General features: G+C 28.4%; 3 protein-coding genes across 5 annotated transcripts; 1 reads left to right on the top strand and 2 right to left on the bottom strand.

Annotated features, from left to right (window-relative positions):
* Positions 1–2,771: 2,771 nt before the first annotated feature.
* Positions 2,772–10,795, bottom strand: LOC111689278 (ninjurin-A). 3 transcript variants are annotated; one of them, XM_046949932.1, is made up of 3 exons: positions 10,370–10,795; positions 3,949–4,125; positions 2,772–3,033 (listed from the first exon to the last, which is right to left on the bottom strand). In XM_046949932.1, the coding sequence occupies exons 1-3, from the start codon at positions 10,418–10,420 to the stop codon at positions 2,830–2,832; spliced, it is 432 nt and encodes a 143-aa protein (XP_046805888.1). In that variant the 5' UTR covers positions 10,421–10,795; the 3' UTR covers positions 2,772–2,829. The 3 variants fall into 3 exon arrangements, with proteins under 3 accessions (XP_046805888.1, XP_023307519.1, XP_046805886.1); XM_023451751.2 differs by lacking the exon at positions 2,772–3,033 and adding an exon at positions 3,061–3,356 and having other exon boundaries at positions 10,370–10,790; XM_046949930.1 differs by lacking the exon at positions 2,772–3,033 and adding an exon at positions 3,408–3,724 and having other exon boundaries at positions 10,370–10,790.
* Positions 10,796–16,964: 6,169 nt separating this feature from the next.
* Positions 16,965–20,516, bottom strand: LOC111682607 (actin-related protein 1). The gene is made up of 7 exons (XM_023444596.2): positions 20,351–20,516; positions 19,458–19,522; positions 19,224–19,398; positions 18,372–18,523; positions 18,000–18,309; positions 17,697–17,933; positions 16,965–17,632 (listed from the first exon to the last, which is right to left on the bottom strand). The coding sequence occupies exons 1-7, from the start codon at positions 20,384–20,386 to the stop codon at positions 17,489–17,491; spliced, it is 1,119 nt and encodes a 372-aa protein (XP_023300364.2). The 5' UTR covers positions 20,387–20,516; the 3' UTR covers positions 16,965–17,488.
* Positions 19,529–20,158, top strand: LOC111682608. The gene has a single exon (XM_023444597.2). It carries the CDS (start codon positions 19,616–19,618, stop codon positions 20,030–20,032), a length of 417 nt encoding a protein of 138 aa, XP_023300365.1. The 5' UTR covers positions 19,529–19,615; the 3' UTR covers positions 20,033–20,158.
* Positions 20,517–21,547: the final 1,031 nt, after the last annotated feature.

Below are 21,547 nucleotides of genomic sequence, written 5' to 3'. Positions count from 1 at the left end.
AAACAAAAAAGTAAATTTACAAAATCAATCGACAAAGAACTTCCAAAAAAGTTTTTCAGTTTTGGCTTTTTCTTTTTTTTTTTAGGGTTGACGGAGAGTTGGGTAATTTTGGAGTTTTGTGTAAAGGTATGTGTATAATTGTCTGTGGTGCATGAAGCACTTTTCTGCTGTTTGCTTGGATTTAAGTTTTACTTGTATAATTTTTTTAAATAGTATTCGATATAAATTCAACTATTTGGTATTCTACTGCAATTTTCTTAATATTGTCCGGGCTGGTCCACAACAATTCTATACACTCCGAGGTGAAAAATTTCTTTATGCCGACATTTTTCATTATCGTTCGGTTCGGTAAAGCGAAAAAAACCGTGAAAATTTTTCATTTACCAAGGACGCCCTGCTGTTTATTTTAGCAGGTGTATTTGTTATTATATTAGCACCATTTAATCGGATGGGATTATAAGTGATCTTTTCACACGATTCTTATTTGTTTTAGCTTTTGGAGGCGAAGAAATTTTCACAAAAATCCATTTATTTAATTGGTAATTAACAACGTTTTTTGTTTCGTTTTTGAGTTTTCCACGAATTTTTGTGTATTCTCTTTTGTGATTGTATTCTTCCCTTTACTGATACTTCTGGTTTACTTGTCTTCTACAATATTTTTTCCGAGTTTGCAGGTATTTTTTGTTGTTGGTGTTGTTGTGCTAATGCTAACAGAATTCATTTATTTTTTCATTCTTTTTGGTTGGACGTTTGACTTTGATATGAATTTGTTTAAAGAAAACTTAATTTAAATGAACGGAATCACTGTTTAACAATTAAAATTTGATAAAATTAACTAAATTAAAAATTTATTTTCACTAAATACACGATGAATTTATTTTTTCGTCTCTTTCAACTTTTGTTTCGCCTTAAATTTTTCTACTTTGACTTTTGTAAGTAAAGCAGAGCCCTTCGCTGACAAATATAACCGACGGCGTCGGCTATATTTGTCAGCGCCTGCCTGCTTTAAATTGACTGTAAGCCGACTGAGTTCTCAAATACGTTTAAATTTTAAATTTTCAACGATTTTAAATAAAAACGGAATCCGAGAGATAATAATAGTGGGATTTTTGAAAAAAATATATATTATTTATTACAACAAAACAGAGCAAGCACGAAAGTTCTGTGAGAAATTGATCCAGATCCAGAAAAATTTTGGGAAATGGTATCTTATAGTGAATCAAACTTTAATTTTCAAATGACAAAAGTTAATCCTGTTTTTTTCATTTTTATTGGTTTTACAATCTTGATTCAAATTATTCAATTTTGTTTTCTTCACAAAAAAATTCAATATTTTTCAATTTTCTTTTTCATGACAATTCAAGGCATATACAGAGTTGCCATATGCCTAAAATAATAATGGATTTCAAGAAATATTTAAAAATCAATTTATCTAAATAAAAGTGTATGTTTATTAAAGGAAGTTATTTACAATACTTATTTTCTCTACAAACTTATAAATAAAATACATTTCTGGTTTATTTAGTGAGGATTTGTTTTAATTTTTTATTACTGTGTGAATATTTCTTTTCTTATAAATAGCTGTTTAAAAATGTAATTCGGAAAAATGTTCGATCAAAATAAAATAATTGTAAATTAAATGAAAAACGGCACATTACAGTTCTAATTGAGAATATAGTTTCGTTGCTGCTTTTGGAATAGTGTAAAATTCTTTATGTAAGTAATACATTATATGGCAACTTTATATACAAAACTATATTTCTTATATATAAAAGATAAATGTTATGAAAACTGTATAATAAATATTAAGCCGTTTTTACATTATATGAATTCGGTTATAATAAGTTCAAATTTGTTAACAAATTAATAATTTTTTAACTTTTAACTTTTAAAATCACATCACAAATCACCTAAACATTTAGATCTCTTAAAATATTATTTTTTAATAGAAATGTTCAACTAAAGATATATTTTACTAATATTGTACAAAATCAAATAAAAAGATTTGCAAAATATTTCAGGTTCGTTTAAAGCAAATGTAGGTTTTGAAAAAATTGAAAGCGGCTTTGAAATTTTGAAATAAATTGGTTTATGTTAACCCTTTCACGCACAAAATTAAACCGCTGGACTTTTCATTAATACGACTTCACTGGGGTTCTTACACCTGTTATGGGAACCTAATTATAAACTTACAAAAAAAAAAATAATAATAAAAATGTAGAACAACATTCACCTATTTTATTTTTAACACAATTTGCAACATTTATATAATATATGTATATATATTTTTTTAAATTAATAAAAATATTCAAAATATTATTGACATTTTATTCGTAAATTACAAACATACGGATCTGAGTTTATCATTCATATTTTATATCTTACATTTCCATTTATACTTTTTCCGAAAAAGTCTTGGAAATATGAGTGATAAGAATGGCATCTATTAACCAAGATTTCATTCAGATTATTGCGACGTAATTTTTAATATTTTTGTGATTGAAATCCATTATTAGAGAATTGTGAGGTAGACCGGTAAGATTTTTTACATAAAAAATAGCTACAACTCTAAATATTTAATTTCTTCCTTCTAATTTAATCCTTTTTTTAGTATTTTCTTTATGAATAATATATAAATTTACGTACCAGATTTGTTTTTATATAAGAAATATCGCTGTAAACTAGTGTTATCAAAAGTCTTATTCAAAAACAATTTTAAAAAGATTTTTTTATAACACTTTAAATACGATTATATGGTGTTTCCATCCATGTATGATGTATCAAAAATAAATATTTATTAAACACGCTTATAATACTTCATTTATTATATTAATTTTTTAGAATTTCAACATCATTATCCACATCTGCTACTGCTGGATCTAACCCGAAATTCATTTTTATAACATCAACAAATACTGAAAGAAATATGAAACCATTTATAACATGATTTAAGACATCGGCAACCTTACGCTCCGTTTTGCCCTTATGAATGCTCACAAGTGATTGTATCATTAATAGCAAACCAGCACAGATCTATGAAAAATGAAACACAGATTTATATAGAATTTATGAAATACATACATATGTATATTTTTATTATTTAACTTAAGTCTACAGAGTTAAAAATTATAATGATTTTGCTATATTATCTTTTAAAGATCTTTTTTGGGATGATCCAATAGTCGTAAAGGTTGAGATGAGTATTCGATGCCAAACCCGGATATAATCACATTTATTACCGATATGACAAATATAACAACCAAAATGATATCATTTAATATTATAGCGGCCGTTTGATCCTGTTTACGATTGATATTAAGACTTCCAATTATTACAAAGAATATACCAACCATCAGCTACACCATAAAGAAAAAAATTAAAAAGAAAATTTTATTTTAGTTTTATATCTTTATAAGATAATCTTATTACAATTACAATATTTTTTTTATTTAGTTTATCTACATAAATATATGTACAAAAATATTCTAATATCAATTCAAAAATTCTGAATAATTTACAATTAATTTAAACCACTTAGAAAATCGCCTTGTGGAGGCGGTAAACGAGAATCAAATGCCGATATAAATAAATTTATCATGGTTACAAAGAAGGCAAATCCGGTACGAATGTGATTAATTAAATTGGCCGATTGATGAAATTCCGGTTTGTCCATACGACAATCACGCATTAGACTCAATGATAGACTTAATACACCAGACAGGATCTATATTTTTGTTGGGACAGAACCAAATCGGGCCAATAATGAACGTTAGATGATTTACAACAATATCTTTAATATTACAAAAACATAATTTGAATTTTCACAGTTAATATATAATTTGTGTTATTTTTGCATTAGAAGAAATAAATTTTCAAATGAAATCAAAACTTTATTTTGAGAAAACTGTGAATAACTCAATTATGATTCAAAATTTAAAATAAACTCACCTGCAATACTATTGACAGACTGATAAGAATCAACATTAATTTGTAGAATTGATGTTGCTCTCCCACTTGTAAAATATACTTCAGTTGAGATGCGTTTGCAGTTAGTAGCGCTATATCCAACATTCCCTGCGCAATAGTTTTCTTTGTGGCATATCTATTGGCGTCCATACCTTTCATCTAAAAATATAATAATTAAATTATAATTTTGCGAACATTTGAACATATCCTAGTAATGTTAATAATTAGATTTTATATATGCATAGTAAATCATTTGTTCTTAGCAAGGTCAACCGTTATCGTTAAGCTTTCTTTACCGCTAAAATATCATCTCATCACTAGCTCCACTACAGCTAAAATACCGATACTTTATCCTGTTCAAAATATAGACCAGAATATATGCTAGTTTATAGTCAAATCTTTAGTCTGCGCTAGTTTTTAATAAATTATTTTTAATATTAACCATTGTACAACATTATCGTTTATTTATTGCATTATATTTTTATAGATTGACCACGGATCGAGCTTAGCAAGTTATATAAAATAAGTCACAAAAGTATATGGGTCAAAAGAGATTATGCAACAAAGAACTAATGCTATATATACACGGTTGTTAGATCTTACAAAGTTGGTAGTAAAATGTGCAGAAAATGTCTAATAATACTGCCAACTTATAAATTTTGTTTTGTTTGTCAGTAATGCTTTTTCTGACAACGTTGCAAAAGAAAAATTGTAAGTTGGCAGTATTATTACGCATTTTACTGCCAACGATGTAAGATCTGACAACCGCGTATTACGACTTTAACTCTTCGGAAAATTGATTTAACGCTCATTGATGATTTAAAAATACCTTATATGGGGTTCAATGAAATTTTACACAAACAACTTATACATAAACCTTTCGAACGATTACGTTCAATACTGACTTATAAATACAAGTACAGTATTGAAACTCAACATAACAATTTTTCCTTTCACCTTTTATAATATATATATATATATATATATATAATATATATATATATATATATATATATATATATATATATATATATATATATTATATATATATATATATATATGATAAAGCTCATATCTTGTTTTAAAATTATAGTATAGCGATAAAATTTACATAATCATGTTTCATATTATCCAATCTACCAACTTGTAGGGCAGGGTATTATCGGGTTTTATATCAACCAAAATCTCTTTCCTTCCAAGATACTTGGATCTAACTTCGACGCTCCAGAGTTTCACTGTCCTCTCCACATGCTAAAAGTTTGTAATTTCTGAAATATATTTATACATTTTTAAATTGGAATGGGCGCTATATGTTGATGTGGTGTCCGTCTTTCAATATTAACATATTTGATATAATTTGATGACGTTTTCCCAGGAAATACATGGTAACTCATAGCTACGACACAAATATTACAACGAAATTGTACTTTGTAAAATGTTATATTTAAATCACTCATGGCGCTGATATAAAGTCTCGAAAAGGGAACAAAATTGCGTTTCCTCAAAACTCAGGATATAATATCCCAGATTCCAGATGTGATGGAGAAAATATGAAGTAATATTCGAACTCAGCGCTGATTAATCTTATAGAAGCGACTAACATAGTCTCATGGTTTCAACTATTTTAACATTTAGACCGATATTATTGAAGAGAAACAGCTACTAAAGTTAAAGAGTAATTTAGTAGCTGTTTCTTACAACTTTTATTTGATGCATTTTCGAGAAAAAGTGCCAAAAAATATTTTAAAAAGTATTTTAAATTGTAAAGAAACTTTTATCCCCATATTCTAATTCTTTTGTTATTTCAAAACGATTTATTGAAACTTCCCATACAAAAAAAAAATTATTTTAACAGACAGATTTACTACCGGTTAAACTATAATCGGATATTGAGATTGTAGCCCTGAAAGTATTAAATAAGACTCGGGAGTATCACGGTACTTTTGCACATCAAATAGTATCAAAAAAAGTACCATCGTACCAATTTTGCCATCCCTGCCGCTAAAATATATTTTTAGTACACTACCGTTACCACTAAAATACCGATACCGCTACCACTGTTTCGAAACGGTTACCAACCTTGGTTCTTAGAAATAAATTACACTAAGCAATTCTATAGTGTTAATTTCATAATTGGCCCAAAATGATTTCTAATTATTTTCGATTTAAATATATTTAAGATATGCTCAAAATGTTTTAATTACTGTTCTCATTTTGGTGTTATAACAGTCGAAATGCATACAAATTTAACAGGAATGAATCGGATTTCAAATAGGCTTTAGACAGTGTATATGTCACGCATTCTTCTAATTAACTTGACATTGGAAAATGTTTAATAGTTTATTAAATATTGATGATCACCTGGCAAGAACCCACAAAATGTATTTTTGCGTAGAAAACATTCACATAAACTATTTTCCGTTATTGATTTTTTAACAAAAACAATTGTAGTAATTTTTATCTATAATTTAAAAGTGGTAATTTATATATAGTGACTTCTAAAAACTGTATACCTTAATTTGTCAGATTTTTAGTAACAATAAAAATTAAGACTTATGTCAGAATTTTCCCCTGAATTTATTTACTTTTTTATTCCCTTTACCTTCCTAAGAAGAGTACACATATATGTAATTATCTTCTTCTGTGATTTCCACAATATAATTAATTTCCACAAATTAATTATAGAAGATTCGATTTACTATTTCCTAAAGACCAGATATTGGGACATATTTTTTTTTTTGGAAACTTAGAAGAAATTAAACAAAATGTAGAAATTAAAAACGTGTTAAAAACGTGGATTATTTTTAAATAAAATTAGTTTTTTAATTCCGGAATATTTTTACTTATTGTTGATAAAAAACGATAGATTTCCTACAAGAAGGCTCAAAGGGGAGTAGGGGTAGAACTAGGGTTCTATAAATCGACTTTCGAATAATCGAACAATCGACTTTTTGTCGAAAAGAGTCGAATTCGATAATTTTCGACAAAAAGTCGATAACTCGACTATCGTCTGTGAAAAAAGTCGAAAAGTCGACTTTATTAATAAAAGTCGAAAAGTCGATAAGTCGAGAAAGATCGATAAGTCAAAAAAAGTCGAAAATTTAAAAAAATGGAAAAAAAAACTCAAAAACTCTAAAATATTCGGAAAAACTCGAAAAAAGTCAAAAAATAGTCGGAAAAAAGTCGAAAGAAGTCGAAAATAGCCAAAAAGTTAATGGGTCGGAAAAAGTCGAAAAGTCTACTATTTATAAAATACTTATAGTCGAAAAGTCTAAAAGTCGACTTTTAATTAAATGCAAAAAGTCGACTTTTAGCTAAATGAAAAAAGTCGAAAAGTGGACTTTTCGTTTCAACTATAGAATTCTAGGTAGATGGTAATGTTATTATGAGCCCAATAGCCATATTCGGGAATACGGTTGTATTGAGGATAGGCGAATTAATGGACCGATTTCAAACATTTTCAATAGTACTCGTCAAAAGAAGAGTATATGCCAAATTTCATCAAATTGTCCTGAAAATTGCGACCTCTAGCGTGTGCACAAGCTTTACATGGACACACAGGCGGATATAGCTAAATCGACTGACAAAGTGATTCTGAGCCAGTTGGTATACTTTAAGGTGGGTTAGGACCTACCCCATTATAGTAGTGTAGGGTATAAAAATGTATACTCAAGAAATGTTATTCTTCAAATTTTTCCAATATCATTAATTCATTTTTTATGTAAAATTTTTATCGCACAAACACACCTATTTGTCTTCCGCCATGCCAGTGTTAGAAATACTGTGGTTTGAAAACGATTTTACTATTCTCTTTCTGAAAATAGATTCTCTATTACAAGCATACAGCGGACGTATGTATGCTGTTATCAGTTTTTAACGGAATATGTGTGTAAATAGAAACTCTAAAATGGCCAAATCGCAGCAAAAATATATACATAGATAGTGTTTTAATTTATAAAAAATCGTTTTTTCAATTCTTTATTTTAAATACAACTAAAAAATATTTTTTTTATTTTTTCTATTTTCTACAAAAGTCTATTCATAAAATCAATGTTATATAATTTAAAATTTATATTTTTAAACAAGTGTTTTTATAGTGAAGTAGTAGTTGCTACAAATTATTTAATATTGGTTAAATATCGGATGAACATTTTGTTTTATTTTTTGTGCATAAATTTTACGCTACCAGAATGACATAATACTGAGAATCCAAGCAGGGTACGGATAGTTATGTACGGAATGTAATTTTCTTCAGGTTTGCACTAAATATGCAAATGCAAGTTTTGTATGTTGCATCGTATGGATTCTAGGATAAGATACTTTAAGAATTTTGTCTTCGATTTGTTAACGCACATTTTTCCACACATATTTTATCAATAATAGCATAGTTTTTACAATCTTTATAATTATTATTATCTTTACCTAGATGAACTTTGTAAGAAATCGAAAAAATTGGTCCACAATTTCGTATAACTCTCATACTAAATTAAATGCGATTATTACAATAAAATAAATTTTATCTTGTGTAACAGTGAAAATGTTACGTTTGAATAATTTTTTTGTTTAAGATATCTACATAGGCTAATAAAGCACTTTAAATGTTTAAAGTCATATATTTACATATATTTGAGGAGGAACATATAATTTTAATATCGAATTCTACCCTGATTTCCACAAGAGTTTATCTATTTGTTCAGGTTATACTATTTTGGATCATATGAAAAATCCAATAGAATCAACTTTTCGAATTTGTGTTTTTTTGACAATCTTACCGAAATCGGTAAATACACGGGGGCTTGAGTTACCCCGCTCAAAATATTCGCTGTATTGTAATATGATGTTACCCAAAATATTTTCGGGTTAGTTTTGTCCATTCGTGAGCTGTACAGTTTTCAAGAAAATATTGTATGGGGGACACGATTTTTCATGTTAAATTCAATATTTTACCCAGCTTCAAATAATCTTCATTATATTTTATAATGGTTCCCAAAATATTTGTTGTCTATTGATGGCCGTTTGTGTGCTGGACCTCTTACAAAAAAGTAACTTTTTAATTATTTTTTTTAAATTTTACAGTGTTTCTTAAACAATTAGTGAAAAACCTAAAAATATTTTGAAATATGACAATTATGAGCAGACGTTTTTTTTATGATTAATACATCATCGTTAGACTTAAAATATTTTGGGAATCATCATAAAACAAAACAAGGTAAATTTTGAGAGGGGTAACAACACGTTTTTGCTTTCCATGGATCGGTCTAATGTACATATGTACCAGCAATTCTCAGGAAGAGTATGAAAATAATATTCTACCCTGTAGTTTGATTTGGCTGTCTCGAATATAGTGATCAGTCTTATCACCTATTTGATTTTAAATATACAATTGAATCAATATTACATTTTGGAACTCAATTACATGCAATGTAATTAATAAAGTCACGATTGGGACACTAAAAACACGATTTATGACGTGCTTATTGTCTGTAATACAATTCAAATCATTTAAGTAGATATATATTTGAAAAAATATATATTTATTAAAACGGATACATTGACACCTTGTAAAACTCTGGGCAATTATTGATTAAAATATGTACATATAATATTAATTTAAATTTTAAAAAATATGTAAATATGTACGTAAGTATGTATGCATAAAATAAAAATGATGAAAATAGTAAAAAATGTGATTTGCTGGCTGTAGTCATCCTTCATTTAAGCTAAACAAAGAATGCTGAATTGCACATCGTCATATTACTTTCATTCATATACAAAATTTGAATTTAATTCAAATACATTTTTAGATTTGAAAGACTTGTATATGACTAATATACGAACTTTTGTTTATATCATCTTACTTTTAATATCTGTGGATATCTCTTTGTTTCTTTTTTTGAACAAACAAATTCAACTAATTTAGATCAAAAATACTACAATTAACTCGTACGAATATTAAAACTATACGTATTATTTTAAGAGTGTAATAACTAAAAATTTTTACTTATGTGTTAAGTGTTTTTCGGACGCCAGAATTTAAAAATAATTTAAAAGGAAAAACCTTATTATGATATATTTTTGAAAAATATTTATTCAAACAAACATAACGATTTTTAATTTTGATATACTACATTTTTGAAGTAAATAAGCAATATGTTGTAGTTGGTTTCTGGTTTTACAATTGCTTTTTTTTTGTTAATTTTTTTTAATTTATTGTATAATTATATGTATAGTATACTTATGTACATTTTTATTATTATATCTGTAATTGTACGTCCAAAATTAGTTTTATTTCAATGATTTCTTTTATTGTTTATTATTTATATGTACGATATTTTTGCAATTAAAAAAAAAACGAGGGAAAATAACAAAAAATATATTTTAATAAATTACGTTAAAAATTTACCTCTGTCTCATTGTTCATCATTCCATTAACACTGTGGATTACCTGGGCCATCTTTATTTGGTTTAGCTTTCTTTTAAAAATTGAAAAAAATAATCCATGCAATATCGTATAAAAATTAATTTCCTGTTTTCCTTTAATTCCAGTTTAAGAAATTTACTGCAAATCGATTTTTTCGATTTGGTTAAAAAATATCACTATTTAACAAATATAGTAAATATTAACTTTATCTATCACATCAATTTTTAAAAAATGTTTACTTCATAAGTATAATTATTGTAGATACACACTCATATCTTTGTACTTTCATTGAAATAATAATTTGTTTTTTTTTGTTTGTTTAAATTTTGTGTCTCTATGACAACTTTTTGTAAGCGGTGTTTGAAACAACAACACAACTTAACGATTTAACAACTGAACATTAACTAACTGAAAATGAAACGAAACAAAAAATACATTTTATTTTTTACACCACAAAGTTTGTTGATACATATAACTGCCGGTTGTGTGTATCAGTTGAATATTTTGCAAATGTATTAACTAAAATATATTATACTTATACAGGGTAAATATAAATACTTCATACCAAGAGAATCAATAAATGTATGCTCGTTTAAGACTGTCAACTATACACCCAGATCTTAAAACATTCCCAAAACTTTTTACAAGTAAGAAATTATAGTCGGGCGAAGCCGACTTCATAATACCCTACACCTGTTACAAAATATATAATGGAATTTAGTTTTCATAATAAAGTATTTCAGTTGAATTGTACATTGCTTCAAATATACTTAAGCCATTTATTATACCCTACACCACTATAGTGGGGAGGGTATTATACGTTTGTGCTGATGTTTGTAACATACAAAAATATTGGTCCAATACCCACCTTAAAGAATACCGATCGATTCAGAATCATTTTTTTAGTCGATTAAGACATGTCCGTCCGTCTGTCCGGCTGGCCATGTAAACTTTGTGCGCAAGGTACAGGCCGCAATTTTCAAGATAATTTGATGAAATTTGGACCAAGAATTGAAAATGGTTTATATCGGTCCATTATTTCACCTAGCCCCCATACAACCGTACCTCCCGATTTGAAATAGTTCCCGTAAGAGTGCCCAGCTATGAAAATGACAAATTTCGAGATCAGCTTCAGCAGAGGCTGTAGTCAATTGTTCGGAAAAGCCCGCCATTAAATCCATCTAATAACGCGAGCTACTAACAGAATATGTGGGTTAATGTGTAGAAAAGTCAGCTTCGCCAGATAAAAATAAAGCTTAAAAACATTAAAAAATTAACATCATATAGATGTAAACGCAGCAAAATTAAAGAGTTTGTTTCGGTGTCAATCCGTGGTTGTGAAAATACTAGAGTATTCAAACGATTAATCGTCGTTCGGTTATTTGATTAATTTTTGACAATTAATCGTTCGAATAAATGAAAATTGTAAATTTCAAATAACGAATAAATCGAATAATTTCTATCAATTAACCGATTAATAAAAACTCACTATTTAGCAGTAAAATTACTATGTATTTTCTACAAAATTTAATATTTTTATAATAAATTTTCTTCTTTTCTTTATTTCTTAATCAATTTTCTATAATAAAGAAAATTTTTTTGGAAATATTGTTGTGTTCTTAAGTATTTCTAATAAGTTTTCAGCAACAGTTATAGTTGAACTAGTGTTCAATGGAACGTATGTATTTGATAAAAAAATGAACAAAGAATTGAAGTGAAAATATTATTTTTGTTTATAAACCGTGCAAAAGTTATTTTCAAACAAGGAAAAATCTATGCGTACAGGAAACTGTAGACCATTAGTATTAACTCTGTGTACTCACTTTAAAGTTTAAAAGACATCCATTTTCAAAAGATGGAATTCCAAATTTATATTAAAATGCTGGTATTAATATTAATTTCAAATGAAGTTGAGTTCCTCTGCTTTGAAATAATAAAATTTATTTCAAATCATTAAGAAAAAATTAAAAATCTTAAAGAAAATTTTTCACAAAAAAGTATTTAAAAGTTTTTAAATCAAAAATTAAACTTTTTTAAATTTCTTTTTTTTCGTTTTTTCTCTAAGTGAGATTTCCAGCTTTCATTTGATACCAATACTAGCATTATAAAATACATATAAATATTTTAAACACTCGTTTGTAGTCCTTTAAACTTTGAAATCCTTTTATAAGGACATAAAAATCGGAGTACGCAATTCTATAAGTGGAATCTATTTTCACATGCTTATCAAGTTTTCTATATGTGAATGCTTTTTTTCAAAATTGTTACAGGGTGTATGTGAAGAAAATTATTGTTAAAAGCAATAATAACATCTAGTTTCTTTTTATTCAAATAGAGGAATAATTTTTAATTATCCGATTATTGATCGGCTAACGTTAAACCTCAAATAATTATTTGTCGAAACCCGTATAATTGAATACCCTAGAAAATACACAGAAATTAATAAATCACAAAGGATTATTAGTTTAATAAAAAGGAGAAGAATTTATTTAATCGATTTGTGCTTGAACAGAGTTATTGAACGAAATGGAAAGAAACGGCATAGTCGAACCATATTAAAAGAGATTTTAAGTTGATCAGGGCACCAAAAGATGAGTAATATAATAAATATAAATTTAAATTTGTTTTTTATCAATAAATATTTATCCAATTCACAATCGATGTTGTACGGTTGTACAACAATACGACATCGATTGTAAATAGAACAATTATATTTTGTGTAATTTCATGAAATACAGTAGTTTTCCGATTTAACGCCCATTCAATTCTACGAACATCGCATCTAACGAACAAGCTAATTTTTCCTATTGACTACCTTAAATAACGAACAAAACTTGTTTTTTGTACTCTGTTTAACGAACTAATATAAATATTATTATTTAAATTAAGATAAAATGACATTTATCAAAAATAACAAATAACCTAAGTTGTAGCTAGCGGCGCTTTTATACCCAAAACTGTAACTCATTCTGGGTTCTTATTAAATTTTAGTTCGATGTAGCTATGTCCGTCCGTCCTTCAGATAATGACTTTAACGCTCAATACTCGCTTAACAATACGAGTACGCCGAGTACTAACCGATATCTCTAACAAATTTTATGGGAATCGGTCCATAATTCACCTTACCCTCCATATCAGGCCCCCTTAAGAAAATTACATCAACGCTCATTACTCGCTTAAAAATAATAGAGATGAACTTCGAGAAATAACAGAATTAAAAATACAGCGATTAAATTCGACGCAAATATGGTTTGAAGGTGGGTATATAAGATTCGGAATTTTGTGTTATTTTTATAAAAAAAGAATTAATTTTTATAAAATACATTTAAAAAATATTTTATGTACCTATTTTTAATTATTTTCCTACCAAAAACCCACGTTTTACTTAGTACTGCATATAACGAACTTTTCAATTTTACGAACAGGCCTGACAACATATGGGTTCGTTAAATCGGAAAACTACTGTATAAAAAATAAATTGTTAAAAAAGCAACAGATTATAAGGTTTTTGTCCAAAATCAATGTTATATTGATAAACACGCCAACAAAATTAATTAGTATCATAATAAGCGATATTTCGAAAACTATTAAACAGACTTTAAATATTTGTGTTCAGCATGTCGAAATTAATACAACACTTGTTTTGCAACAGAAAATTATCCAAAATAATAGAGTTAGAAACAATTTTTGGATAGGATAAAGAGTTTTTCATTCAGAATTTTTCTTTTTTAAGATAAAAAATTTTAAAATTGCTAAAAAAATATTTTTTTTCTTCGAAATTTACTGATGCAGGAAAGTTTGCCGGATATTTTGCCATCAATATATTATTTTCATGAAAATGACAGATATATACTATTGAATATAGTCCCTTGATATTAAAAGTTTATAATGTGTATGAATTTATACATGACTGAAATTTTTAAAATTTTACTTTTTCTACGATATTTATGAAAAAATTGCAAAAGATGCCCATTATATACTAATATGTTTCTATGTTTAGTGCATAGTAATAATATATTAGCGAATTTTTCATAATAAAAAACTATAAATTGAAACGTTGAAAAACAAAATCTTAAATAACAAAACATCAGCAAACATAATAAAACATCTACATTCTCTTCATACAATATCGCGAACATTTCATCGATATTAATTTAAAAATCATAAAGAAATAAAACAAGTAAGAGAGTTATATTCGGCATTGCCGAATCTTATATACCCACCATCAAACCTCGTTTGACTCGAATAAAACTTACTTATGTCGAATTTCATCTATATATTCGTATTTTTGAGCCAGTTATAAGCGTTAAAATAATTTTCTGAAGAGAAATTAAATAGGGGGGTCAATTATGGGTCAATCCTCATAAAAATTGGTATTAAATTTATTTGTGTCGAATTTCCTCGCTACACTCGTATTTTTTAGCCTTAATGAGTGTTGCAGTAAATGGACCGATTCTCATAAATTTTTTTAGATAGATTTTGACTCGTATGAAATTTACTTAGTCGATTTTCATCTATATACTAGTATTTTTAAGCCGGTAATAAGCGTTAAAGTCATTTACTAAAGGGGGCGGTAGGGTCAATTATGAACTGATCCTCATAAAATTTTGGATAGTGGATCATAAGAAGAAACTTACTTATGTCGAGTTTTTATCGCTATATTTGTATTTTTAAACAAGTTAAGAGTCATTTAGTAAAGGGGGCGGTAGGGTCAATTATGAACTGATTTTCATAAAATTTTGGATAGTGATTTTGGATCATAAGAAGAAACTTACTTATGTTGAGTTTTTATCGCTATATTTGTATTTTTAAACAAGTTATGAGTCATAACTTATGACTGTTAAAGCTGCTTTTCAAGGGGCCACTTGTATGGGGGCTATCCGAAAACGTGGACCGATATTGTCCATTTGTCAAACAAACCTTACATATAAGAAATATTTATGTAAAATTTCAACCCTTTAGCTCTTTCCATTCGGACTCTATCGTGCTTTCAACAGACAGACAGACATGGCTAGATCGTCTTAGAACTTATGGGGACCCAGAATATATATACTTTTGTGTGACCAATATTTCGATGTGTCTCGGTTAACCGGTATCAAAAATTGTAATTATTGGTATAAAATTTTATGTTTTTTATTGGTTTTATATTGTGAATACCATTTTTTTTTTGACCCAAGGACTTTTGACCAAGAAAATTGAAAATTGTTAATATCGGTCCATTATTTCACCTAGCCCCCATACAACTGAACCCCTCGAAAAGGGCTTTTGAGCTCATAATTATGTATAATATAAATGTATCCCGATGGAAGTTCGCATAACTTAGTTTTATACAAGCCTTGATAACCTTGCCGAATTTCGAAATGATCGGACTTCATTTGACCCTGGCTCCCTTACAAAACCCCCTTCAGAAAGTGACTTCAATAGTCCCATTTTATTTATTAACAATGTTATTGCAATGAAATTTATCACAGACAAATATTATATAAATACAAATCTATCGAGCCCATTTCATTGGGATCGGTCCACATTTGCTCCTATACCCCAAGTATCTTTTAGAAAATTAGGTTTTCTTAAATAAATTGCTTAAATAAATATTTTAATCTATTTTCTATATTACAGCAAAATCTTTACTTACCCGATAAGTAGGCAAGTAATATTGGAGAAAAGTGTAAGTAGTTATTTTTTGGGTGAATAACTACTTATTTTTGTTCGACGATGACCAAAAAATAACTGGTTACAAATCTCATTACCCAACTTTTCTGGATTAAAAAGTAGTTTTACAATTATTTTTTATGTTTGATAGTCTATTTTCTTAACATATGCCCCATTAAAAAGTCATTTTATCATTCTATTTGGAATGGTTTCCACATAAATGTAAATATCAACATTTCTTGAAAAAATTTCCAAAATCGATTAAAGTTAAAAATAACATAGAATGGACAAACGCTATAGACAATTGACCACAAATTCTTTTCAAAACAATTAATTTATGTTATTGATAACGACAACTCATTACCAAGTAATGTATGAATGGATTTAATATAAAAATTGCATAGAACGAAAGACAGCATTCAGCGCTAGTGATGGACTATGGCAGTAAAAGCCTTTGCACACTTCAATAATCCAGCAACATTGGAGCGTTTAATGGATAAAATATTAAAAGGACTTCAATGAAAGACATACTTGCTGTACCTCGACGATATAATTGTCATGGGAAAGAATTTTGATAAACACCTGGAGAGCCTTAAGGAGCTCAAATCATTGGCTAGATTAAAATTTAGTATAGAGAAGTGTGCATTGTTTCAGAAGGAAGTTAAATATTTGGTACATCACGTATTTTCATCACAAAATTATCAAATCTTCACGAATCTGTACATACTACAGAGGATGTATTCCAAATTGTGCCACGATAGCGTTAAGCTTACATGAGTTGACCAAAAAGTATCAACCATTCCAATGAAGAAACGCACAGGAACAAGCATTTCAAGCAATTATGTACGGCTTCATTTTGTAACTTTTAGCAGTAGCTGAACCTAATATTTAAAAAACGACATGTAAAATTAAAAAAAAAAACAGATTTTTGTTTCACAATCCAATATGAAAATGTATATTTTTAATACCACTTTTTGTTGTTGTTATTACTTTAAGTAGAGACATTGTGCCTAAATGCTAGTTTGGTTAAGGAAATTTATTTCGAAATTCTATTGTCTTAGAATAAACAAAAACAAGAAAGCACAAGCACAGAGATTTCGAATATTTTTTGTTTTCTCTTCTATGAGTATTCTTAATACATAATTATATTAAAGATGTTGTTCATCAATTAAGTATTTAAGTATTGATTTCCAATAGCTGATTGAGTTTGAATGCTGTTTCATTTGTTTTGTTTTTGTTTCTTTTTTTACACAATTAGACAAATTTTAATAAATAACTAGATCAGTTAGTTGATAATATAGTTGTAGTAATCTTTTTTGCTTAAATTTTCTCATAAAGACGCAAATTGAATGAAATTAAAAGTATAAAGGGAAAAATAAAGAGTGAAATTAAAAAAGAAAATAGGGTAATACAAGCATTGTACAATAAATAATAATGAGTTTAATTGCTCTAAAAAGTCTTTTTATGCACAGCACGTTGGCCTTCCTCTTCATACTCGTGCTTCGAAATCCACATTTTCTTGAAAGTATCAAGAGAGGCTAAAATGGAGCCACCCATCCACGTTGAATAAAGACGTTCTTGGGGAGCAGCGATCTGAATTAATTATATAAACACAATTTAAAAAAATATTTACAACTAAATGAATGAGCGGACTTACTCTGATCTTAAGATCCTTGGCAGAATGTTTTCTTAATTCTGATAATAAACGATCACCGAAGCCTTTAAAGAGTGTAGAACCACCCGATAATACAATATTCTGATAGAGCATTTTTCTGAGATCCATATCGGATTTTTCAATGGCATACATGAGAACATCGTGAATGCCTTCACACTCTTCACCCAATAAATCAGGTCGGAACAATACTTCAGGTGCTCTGAAACGAGCTTGACCAATCTAGAAATATAACAAGCAAATTTAATAGTTTATACTGAAAAAAATATAAATTTTTATTTTAAGTACCTCTAATGTTTTACCATCAGGCAGAGTGTAGGCAAATTTTTCAGTTTCCACAGATTCTTCCTTTTGTGGATTGGTAGCTAAGTAGCACACTTTCTCTTTGATAGAACGTACAATTTCAAATTCAGCTGTTGAACGGAAATTGAAACCTTCTCTGCGTATGAGTGTCCTTAAGTAGCGTGAAACATCTCGACCAGCAATATCTACACGCATAATGCTGTGGGGCATAGCGAAACCCTCATAAATGGGTACAGCATGCGTAACGCCATCACCCGAATCCAAAACTACGCCTGTGACACGACCAGTGGCGTAACTAAAGTAATCAGATAGTTATTGATTAAATTTTTTTAGTTTGTTTTAAATGAATAAACTTACAGACTCAATACGGCTTGCATAGAAACAAATAAAGCAGGAGCATTAATACCTTCAAAAAAGAATTCGGCTGCCTTTTCACGATTTCTACGAGGATTTAGAGGAGCCTCTGTCAACAATACGGGATGTTCATCGGTACATGTTGATAATTGTTCCTAATATAATAAAAATTTATTTAATTTTATTGTTCTGAAAACTCATATTATAAAACATACATATTTCTATCTATAATGGGCTTTCAAGGTCTCAGTGTTTGTATATGAATTATGAACTTAATAGTTTTAATTTAAAATTGCACTTATATATATCATGATAGAATATTCCAAGGAAGATATCATTATTCTAATATTATATTAGTTTTATATTTAATCTGCTGAGAAACATATTAGTTTATTTTCTTCTAGGAAAGTGTATCAAATTTAATATTATATAATCCAGGCTGTACCTGAGAGCACGGATACGCTTAAATGGACAAAACAATGAAGGTTTTAAATTCAGTTCGTCATTTTCTTACTCCATGTAAGTAGAAGTTACTTGTTTCAAGCATATACGTTTGTTAAACATTTAAATTTGGGGCCAAACGGAAAAATAAAGTTTATTTTATATTCAATATTAACAGGATTTGCAGTAAAACTTTTCGAGCTTATAATTGATTTGTTTGTTTTCCAATTATTTTTTAAATAAAAATTTAAAACTAAATTATTTATTTTTGACTATTTATATGATCATATATGAACTAAATATTTTAATTTGAAAAACATGATTTTATAAACAAGCCACCAAATGACATTTTCCTCGACTAATATTAAAATTGCAAGAATAATAATATACTCGAAATTGTTGATTTTAACTTACTTTACTATAAATATAACCCCAAATATGTTCCATATCATTCCAATCGGTAACAATGCCATGTTCCATGGGATAGCGTATGCTAAGTAGGCCACGATGTTCTTCAGCTTTCGGTCCTACAAAGAGATCACCTTCCAAAGCGCCAGCCATAACACGAACATGTTTAGGGCGGCCCACACTGCAATAATCAACATAATATTAATGACTAAATACAATGTCCATCTTTATAAAACATACTAATTTGGAAATCTGCACTTTGGAATGTGCTCACCAGCAAAACCGGCTTTAATCATACCAGAACCCTGAAGAAATGAAAAGCAAACGATTATTAATCATATTTTTTTTCTTCAATTAAAATATATAAACAAATAGTTTTTTTTTTAAATTATAACAAAATGAAGACCATTTCAGCACCAGAAGCGGACATGTTGCTCGTTTCGGAAAGCTCGCGCAATCAACGTAAATCAATAATGAATTTTGCTCCCAAGATCGGATTAGCCATAGTTGATTATGGGCGATTACAAGAAATTGATAATTTTTATCTGGATTGTCAAAATTTTCGTGACTATTATCGTGATCCTTATAACAAATTGCCACGACCACAGGCTTTCAAAAGGCACTATGGTAAATGTGGTGGTGGTAATCGTTATCCTGATAAATGCAGTGAACAACTAATGCAACCGCCCCGTTGGGTGGCTGAAAGGCAACCAGTTATTTATCCATTAAATTATCGTAGGCATATGGTTTTAGACGAAGGAATACGTTTAGGTGGACTATACAACTCCGATGCTTGCACAAAATATAAACGTTGAATATTAAAAAACATTTTAGCATCTTCAAGAGCATCAAAATTTCTTAACTACTGCTTTTAATAATATTCGTAATCATTTGTTAACCACCCAATTTCTTTAATAAAGGGTTTAGTCATCATCGTGTTATTTTGTTGGTAGACTTATTAGGATTTAGCCATACAAACAGCCAACTAACCGATATTTGATAGAGTAGAGGGGAGCCAGCACGGCAGCAAAGGCAGGTGATGTCACTGTCATTTGCAATTATACCGCACCTCTTGCAATTTTGTCCAACAAATTTTCCGTTTGTCTAGCTAAAATCATTCTATTTGTACTTACATTATCAATTACAACGGGCTGGTTATAGGGTTCCATGTTTGTGCGTCTTTTTTTTTGTAATTTATTTAATAATAATTTTGAAAGAAATTATTTTGGCTAAAAAATTTCTACTTGCAAATTTTTCACAGTTTGTTTTTTGATGTTCTTCCCATAGACCTGCACAGACAAACATTAACGACGGCGGTGGCCGCCACTAACAATTTCATTGACGGCTTAAAATCGGCTGCGAGCTAGTTAAGTTTTCAGCTGTGCTCTTAAATTTTGCAACGATATTGAGAAATAGTTATTAATGCGGTATATTTTGAAAAATTTCATATAAATTTTATGTTAAGTTTTTCCTTTTAGGTGAATTATAATTTAAAGTAAAATGTTATGGCATGTTATTCTTTTGTTTCTTTTGCAATGTGTTATCTTCCAAGTTTTTAGTTTAAATCTGATACATACTAATTGTTTTTAACTTTAACCTTTTAAAAAGATCTAAACCTTCTAAAACTTTTTATTTTTTATTCACGGGGGCCAAAGATTGCATATTTTTAACAGACCGAGTTTATATATAATTTATTAGACTGGCAACAGTTTTACATGTTTTTATTGAAGTTCTATTTTAGCATTTAATTCATATGACAGATGTCAAAATAGTTCACCCATTTTTCCCTAATTGTTCATATCTATGCCAAAGTTAACCGCGAACAATTTTTATTTTAATTTTTATTCATAATAATATAAAAAGCCACTATTGGCCAATAAATATTTATATATAAAAAATTATAAATATACATATTTTAATGGTAATTCATTTTTATAAATTTATAAATTTTAGGAGTATAGGTGTTATAGTTTACCAAATATACAATATGTTCATATTGATACTATTTATCATATATACAAATGTTACTTTTAGATTCTTGCCGAAAATCGGTCCATACGTTTAGCTATTCATAGGATATAAGCAAAAATACAAAAAAAAAAATTTCATGAGTTTTGCACAAAGTATCAGATTTTATGTCAAGGGACACACGTGCTGAACCGGGTGGTTAAATGATGAGGTATGCACGAACAAAGGAAGGGTTCGGACTATAAAGATAAAATACAGTTGTATTTTTGGCTTCCGAGATTTACTTTTGTTTACTTTCAAATAAGTAACTTAGCTTTAAAATGGGGGCCAAGAAAAAAAATTTTTGGTAGCCATTTCGAAAC

This window comes from Lucilia cuprina, chromosome 4 (genome assembly GCF_022045245.1).
Source record: "Lucilia cuprina isolate Lc7/37 chromosome 4, ASM2204524v1, whole genome shotgun sequence".
NCBI classification, from domain to species: domain Eukaryota; kingdom Metazoa; phylum Arthropoda; class Insecta; order Diptera; family Calliphoridae; genus Lucilia; species Lucilia cuprina.
This window is presented reverse-complemented; position numbering and strand designations above follow the sequence as displayed.